The sequence below is a fragment of the Chamaea fasciata genome, unplaced genomic scaffold (assembly GCF_029207755.1).
Source record: "Chamaea fasciata isolate MVZ Bird 193981 ecotype frontalis unplaced genomic scaffold, bChaFas1.0.hap1 SCAF_2, whole genome shotgun sequence".
Classification (NCBI taxonomy): domain Eukaryota; kingdom Metazoa; phylum Chordata; class Aves; order Passeriformes; family Sylviidae; genus Chamaea; species Chamaea fasciata.
In genome coordinates this window covers 109,367,818-109,375,310 of record NW_027094087.1, presented here as the reverse complement: position 1 = coordinate 109,375,310, position 7,493 = coordinate 109,367,818, and the positions used below count along the sequence as shown (strand labels likewise).

The 7,493-nt window shown below is 53.0% G+C and overlaps 1 protein-coding gene across 1 annotated transcript; it reads left to right on the top strand.

Annotated features, from left to right (window-relative positions):
- The first annotated feature begins 2,846 nt into the window (after positions 1-2,846).
- Positions 2,847-6,860, top strand: RPL8 (ribosomal protein L8). The gene is made up of 6 exons (XM_066177038.1): positions 2,847-2,925; positions 3,085-3,228; positions 4,704-4,845; positions 5,037-5,255; positions 6,286-6,401; positions 6,660-6,860. Exons 2-6 carry the CDS (start codon positions 3,091-3,093, stop codon positions 6,816-6,818), a joined length of 774 nt encoding a protein of 257 aa, XP_066033135.1. The 5' UTR covers positions 2,847-2,925; positions 3,085-3,090; the 3' UTR covers positions 6,819-6,860.
- Positions 6,861-7,493: the final 633 nt, after the last annotated feature.

Below are 7,493 nucleotides of genomic sequence, written 5' to 3'. Positions count from 1 at the left end.
TTGAGTGCATAGAGACCTAGATGCATACTATTCCCAGCCTCCTCCTGGTTTTTGCTGATGGAAAAATACTTAAGAGTCAGCCTGGATGATACCAGCACTGGGGCCCTGGGCAGCAGCATGCTCTGATCCTGAGGTGTGCATAAACACAGCCTGTGGTGACACAAATAGGTGACAACCACTCAGCACTACTGGGAGGAAAGGCTGAAACAGCCTCTGATGTGATGATGGTGAACTCAGAACTCTTCACACTCTTCTGGAACAGACATTTCTACCCATATTCAGGACACCCAAAAAGCTGGCAGGGAAGAGTTAGGGACGATCCTATTTCCAGCCTTACCCTCCATGTTGCAGCAGCACCTGGGCAGGGAAGCAGCTGCCCAAGCGCACGATGGAACCAAGAGGCTGCAGCTTCACAGATGATGACAGCAGTGTGAAGGCTGCACCACAAATTAAATAACAATAAAATGAAAACAAAGTATAGTTGATACAGGATAATAAAACTGATGAGTGTAGTAAATCATTACACAACTACTTATGTAATTGATTACTAAGTCCTTACTAAGAACATGAGAGTGACCAATGTAATTTACTGGGTTTATGGACATTATTTGGAAATGCAGGTAGTTCCAATTCAGGTATTTCCTCAGAGATCCGTCTCTTGTCATATTTAGTAGCAAAAATTAACCAGACTCCTGCTGCCACAGGAACCATAAGGCAGTGTCTTGAGATGTTCCCACTGAGCATGAACGTAAACTAGGTGTAAACCCAAGCAGGTGGCAGTTTGCCATCCTGCACTGAGCTGTCACATGGGGTGCAGGCTGAGCAGCTGTCACACTGCCTGTGTGAGGGACAGTGACCTCTAGCAGATGGGCAGGGTGGACTCCTGACCATGCTAATCCTTTTACCTGTGTGGGCTGAATCCTACAAGGATCCTGGCTGTGAGCCCTTGGCATCAAGGGGTTTTGCATCTTATGGGAGGGTGAGTTCCACCAGTCCCAGGAAGACTGTGGTGGGAAAGCTCATCTATCAAGATGTGGTGGATGCGTGAGTTCTTCAGCTGAGGGAGCGGAGCAATGGCATGTGTGGGGATGATGAGCTTCTCCTAATTTCCAATGAGTCAGATAAGGTTAAATAGCCCATCTTCAGTGAACTGGGTCATCAGCAGTGACCTGTTCTGGAAAAGTGGCCTCTGATGCAGAAAACCTGGTGGGCTGTTACAGAAGTTAAGGCACTTTTCATTTTTCCCTTGCAGGGTGAAGCGCAAGTTGATTAGGAACACTAAGACGATTACCTCTGCTTTGCTGTATCTCTCAATTATGCCCTAATTAATATTGATTAAAATCTGGCAAAGGCAGCTTAAAGCATCCACAGGGGTTTTATCTTCAGTTACTTCTTCACCCAAAACCTACAGCTCTTCAAGTGCACAATAAAGTCTGATTATTACAGATCCAGCTGTATCTGTGATGGCTGGAGCCTCATCCTACAAACTGCATCTCTGGTCCAGCTCACTAAGGAAGGATTTGGCGTGGCAGCTCTTAGCTCAGGGTCCCTGGTTGTTTATGTGAGATCCCAAGACAGGGACAGTCTGTCAAGACTGAACAGGCTGTCAGTCTCCCTGTGCTGGGCACTGGTGAGGCCACACCTCGAGTGCTGTGTCCAGTTCTGGGCTCCTCAGTTCAGGAGGGACATTGAGGGGCTGGAGTGAGCCCAGAGAAGGGCAGCAGAGCTGGGCAAGGGTCTGGAGCACAAGTCCTATGAGGAGAGGCTGAGGGGCTGAGGGAACCTGGAGAAAAGGAGGCTCAGACTTTATTGCTCTCTACAACTCCCTGACAGGAGGGTGTAGCCAGGTGGGGACTGGTCTCTTCTCCCAGGTTACCAGTGACGGAGGAGAGGACATGAAGCTGCTCCAGGGGAGGTTTAGGTTGGACAGGAGGAGGGATTTGTTCACAAGAGGTATGATTAGATACTGGAATGGGCTGCCCAGGGACGTGGTGCAGTCACTGTTCCTGGAGATGCTTATGGAAAGACTGGAGGTGGCACTCAGTGCCCTGGTCTCGGTGACACGGCGGTGATCGGTCACAGCTCGGACTCGACGATCTCAGAGATCTTTTCCAGCATAATCCAATCTGTGATCGTGTGAAGAAAGCCCTGGAGAAGCGGAGCCGTGAACTCCGCCCCTCTTCTTCCCTGGCCCCTCGCAGTGTGTCGAGGAGCGTTTTAAGACACAGAGAAAGCAGGTCCTGGAACACCGGGACAGGCACTGCCCCGGGATGGGGGAACTGCCCCGGGACCGGCACTGTCCCGGGATGGAAACTGCCCCGGGACGGGCACTGCTCCGGCTCCCGCCTGGATCGGGACCTGCGGGTCTGGAGCGAGGGGAAAACAGCCCCGCTCCCCGCGGGGCTTCTCGTGGAACCACGCTGCTCGAAAACACCTATCACTACTATGAAATGTTTTAAATTACCTATTTTTTACTTATATATATAATGTACAGGTTTAGTGTATATTATCCACTGAAACACAATGCCGAGTGTTTCAGACTGGCGTTGGTTTGCCGCCGCTTTTAACGTCGCAAAATCCATCTGTGAGATTCTGGAAAGCTTCGCGAGCGTAGCCTTTGTTTTTCTTTGTGCAGTAAATGTACTGACTTGCGTTCCACGGCCGCATCCAAATTCCAGCCTTGCACAGCCTGACCCTTCCCTATCCCGATCTCTGCGTATTCCCCTTTGTCCGTGGCAGCTCCCAGAGCCCCGCTGTGCCTTTCCCTGTGCCCCATTCCCTGTGCCCCATCCCGGAGCTCTCCCGGTGTCGGAGATGACGAAATCCCCGAGCTCCGCCCCTTCCCTCGTGACGTCACCGCGCCGGAAGGGCCTCGGCGCGCCCGTGACGTCAGCGCTTCCTTCTTTCCCGGGGAGGCCGGAGTAGGTAGGAGTGGCGCGGCCGTGATCCCGATCCCCCTCCGTTGGCATCCGCCGCCATCCGCGCCCGCGCGGCCGCCGGAAGGGGCAGGGCGGGCACGGGGCAGGGACGGGGTGTCGCTGAGCGTGTGGCGGGTGTCGCTGAGCTGTCGCCGCGTCCCCGCAGGGCGCCATGGGTCGCGTCATCCGCGGGCAGAGGAAAGGCGCGGGCTCCGTGTTCCGGGCCCACGTGAAGCACAGGAAGGGCCCGGCCAAGCTGCGCGCCGTGGACTTCGCCGAGCGGCACGGCTACATCAAGGGCATCGTCAAGGTACGGGCGGCCCCGGGTCCCCGCTCGGGGCGGACGCTGGGCACCGGGGTGCCCGACCTCCGCTCCTCTGCGCTGCCAGCCGTGCCCGCAGCCCTCCGGCCCGCGCTTAGCCCGGCTGGTCCCGGGTTCGGGTTTCTCTGTCGGTAAACAGCTCACATTCCTTGGAAAGTTAAACTCCTTTAGGTTTATGAGACCGTCTCAACGGAGAGGGCACCCTTAGCCGGCTGTAGGATTTTCCGCTGGCGCTTTGCTAAGAGTAGCAGTACCAGCGTGGTTTTATGTTCCCTAAGAATTCACTCTACCTCGGGAAACATGGCTGGGGAGTTTCCCGTGTAGTTGATTGGAAATTCCAAGTGATATCCATCATTTTAGTCCTGAGCATTAGGAGCAGGGCCATTCTTGTATTGGGGGTGTGGTAGTGGTTCTCGGGTGCTGCGGGTGCTTTTTTGGGTGTCAGGGACTTCAGAGTGCAAACAGTGCTGCTGGTTGGGTGCTCTGAGCAGCCCTTCAGTGTTTTACAGCACGGTCATGTTCAGGTTGTAGAGAGAATTTCCTTCACCCTCACCTAGTTGAGGTGATGGTAGAAGGTTGGTAGCAAGGTTTGGCTTGAACTGGGTGTTACATTGGGGTTTTGGCCAACAGGGTTGGAAAAACATCAGTAATGGACACCAGCAGTTTATGAGCTGTCCTAGAAGACAGAGACATCTTAGAGATGTGTCAGAGTCACCTGTCTGTAGTCTGTAAATACATAGTTGGGTGTTTTAATCCCAGTGTGCTTCAGGAACAGAATGGACAGGATGTTTTTTTCCAAATGTAAAAGAAACAGTAAGTCTGTGCTTCCTTATTTAGGGGCTTCAAAAACTTTGTTTTACCTGATCGCAGAATGTTAGAAATGCTTCAGTGCCAAGGAAACACATGGAGAAGTCACTGCCCGTGTGCCCAGCTCTGTCTCTGCCCAAAGGTGGTTGGGCAAAGTGAAAGTGGATTTCTGAGCATGGAGAGACTGAATACTGCAGAATAGCAGGGATAAAACTGTTCAGACAGGATTAGCTACAAGAAGCACACTTAACCAGGCATAGCTCTGGGATCAGTGAATGATTTGGGTTAGAAGGGACCTTAAAGCTCATCCCTGCTGTGAGCAGGGACACCTTCCTCTACCCCAGCTTGCTCCAAGCCCTGTCCAGCCTGGCTGTGAACATTTCCAGGGATGGGGCAGCCACAGCTTCTGGGAGCAACCTGTGCCAGGGCCTCACCACCCTCCCAGGGAGGAATTTCTCTCTGATAGGATGGGATGTAGGTGCTGCAGCTTGTATTATATCAAATGTGAATCCTCAGCTCGCTCACCTTGGGGGACACACAGATCCCCCTTGAAGTGCCTTGCTGAGAATCATCCCAGGGTAACCATCCCCAGTTCTGGAAGCTCCTAGGTTCCTGCAAAGGCCGTGTCCCCCTGAGGCAGCTGTGCATTCCCACAGGACATCATCCATGACCCGGGGCGGGGCGCCCCCCTGGCCAAGATCGCCTTCCGCGACCCGTACCGCTTCAAGAAGCGCACGGAGCTCTTCATCGCCGCCGAGGGCATCCACACCGGGCAGTTCGTCTACTGCGGAAAGAAAGGTGGGAAGGGCTGGACTGGGCTGGGCTGGGCTGGCCACGGCAGGGGTGTCCCGGCTCCTGGAGTGTGGGATGCTGGAGTGCAGGACCCTGCTGCTGCAGGGCCTGTGGTGCCACCGTCCCGTGTTCAGCAGGGCTGTGATCCCAGCCCAGGGCCCCCAGTGGAGCTGTGGGTGTTCCGTTGCTTTTTGCAGCCCAGCTGAACATCGGGAATGTGCTGCCCGTGGGCACCATGCCCGAGGGCACCATCGTGTGCTGCCTGGAGGAGAAGCCCGGCGACCGCGGGAAGCTGGCGCGCGCCTCCGGGAACTACGCCACCGTCATCTCCCACAACCCCGAAACCAAGAAAACCAGAGTGAAGCTGCCCTCGGGCTCCAAGAAAGTAATTTCTTCTGCAAACAGGGCTATTGTGGGTAAGGAGCAATCACTGTCAGCTTGTCACTGAATCTTCCAGACAAGGCCCCAGTTTTAATAACCATCTGGAAAAGAGTGTCATGTGCAGGCTGGACAGTCTGTGCTCAGGTGCCTGGCAGCTGCATTACATTTTACACCTGCGTCACTTCTTCATATTGCTAACCTAAATACGGAGAAGGTTTAACCTAGTGAGAGGACAGAAAAGTAGATGCTTATTGTCCTCAGGCTGTAGTGGAATTGCAGCCTGTAGAATCTGCAGTCCTTGAGGAAGGACTTATGTGGAAAATGCCATTTTATTTCTTCCATTTGGTACACTGAGGGAACCTGTTGGTGGTGTCAGGTGGGTGGAGTGTTCTGGGAGGTCTGACAGGGATGACAAAACCACTGCCAAGAAGCAGAGGCTGCACCAGGTTTGTTGTGCACCTGACTGACAGCTGAGATGGCTGCTGGTGACACTTGCCTGCCTCTGCATGGGAGATGCCAAAGTGAATAATCTGGTGTGTTGCTCCAGTAAAATCGACTCAATAAGTCATGAAACAAGTAGGTATTTGACCTCAAAAGTTCTTCACAATCTTCACAATCCCCTGAGCTCTTCCAATGTCAGATTATACATTTTTCTAACCTAGAGATGGGGCAACTGAGAGGCACTTTAAAAACTTTTATTCCATTTTCAGTCTCATGTGAAGGGTGAGACAGTATAGGTGTTACAATTCACACCATCACAATCAGAAGCCAAACTATTTCCTAATTACAATACGTTGTAAGCGTTTCTTGGCCTATCAGCCAATTTGAAAATTCTCTACAAATCCATTTCCTACATTCCAGTTTGTACTTCACTTGAAAATCTTGATGTTGCTCAGGAAATCAGAGCAGTAAAATCGGCAGTGCTTTAGCAAGAAAGCTCAGTCCCGTGTGCATTGGATGAGAAAGAAGGCTGTAGCTCAGCTCTGATGTCACTGTTGGTGTTTGCTTTCCTTTGTCGTGGCGTGTGCTGTGTTTGGGTGTCACCACTGCTGCCATTCCCTGCAGGAATCGTGGCTGGTGGAGGCCGTATTGACAAGCCCATCCTGAAGGCCGGCCGTGCCTACCACAAGTACAAGGCCAAGAGGAATTGCTGGCCACGTGTCCGTGGTGTGGCCATGAACGTGAGTCTGTCTGCAGCCATCCCTGCTCCCTCTGACAGTTCAAAAAGGATCTGGGGGATACTGGGACCAGCCTGCCATATATCCGGGAGGGAAGCTTCCCAGATAAATGTGCAGCCACAGGGCGAACTAGCAGCGCCTGACGGTGACTGCACCACATGAAAAGTGAAGTAGTTATTCCTCAGTCCCCTTTAATCTGTTCGTTTCAGTTGCCCATCAGTGTCTGTGGTCACATTGCTGTCTTTCTCTCCCCCTGCCCAGCCTGTGGAGCATCCCTTCGGAGGAGGCAACCACCAGCACATCGGGAAGCCCTCGACCATCCGCAGGGACGCCCCGGCGGGACGCAAGGTCGGGCTGATCGCCGCGCGCCGCACGGGCCGGCTGCGGGGCACAAAGACTGTGCAGGAGAAGGAGAACTGAGCTCCCACCCCGGGGGACACACAATAAATTTGTACCACAGGGCTCGTGTGGAGTTGGTGCTGTCTGCTGCTGCAGTGGGGATAAAGCTGGGGTAATGTTCAACACGGGAAGCTGCGTGTGGAGATTCAGGGGTTCTTTCCCCTTCCCTTGGAGAGCAGGGATTCTCTCAGCCAGCACTTGAAGCCTGTAAGCTGGTCCTGCAGGCTGGAGTAACACTGCTGTGGATGCTCTTGGGCCCTGGTGTGCTGTTCATGTTGGCCTGGTTCCATGGAAGCTGAGGCCTGACAAAGCAATCAAGTAATCCTGTGGTTAAATTTGGGAATCAGGCTGAAAGGATGATCAGTTTTCTAAGTTCATAACCTCTAACATAATGGTTTTCCATTTTTATCTTTTGGGGACAGGGAAAGCTTGAGAGTTGCAGAACTTGGCAAGTTCAGCTGCTCTCGTTGCAAGGTTTGGGCTTCCTTTTGGAGCTGTCAGGCTGGAGCCAAATGGAAGGTGCCTAAAAATTCGAGGTATGACACAGACTGCCTCCTCTACCTGTCAGTTTTTGGGGAGAGCAGAGAGCTTCACACATCGCCCCTTCGCAGGTTGGTCACAATGGGATATTCCAAGGTGCTGCAGTAACTGGGCAGTAGCACTAATGTCCACTAGGAAACTGTTTTTGTGAACTCA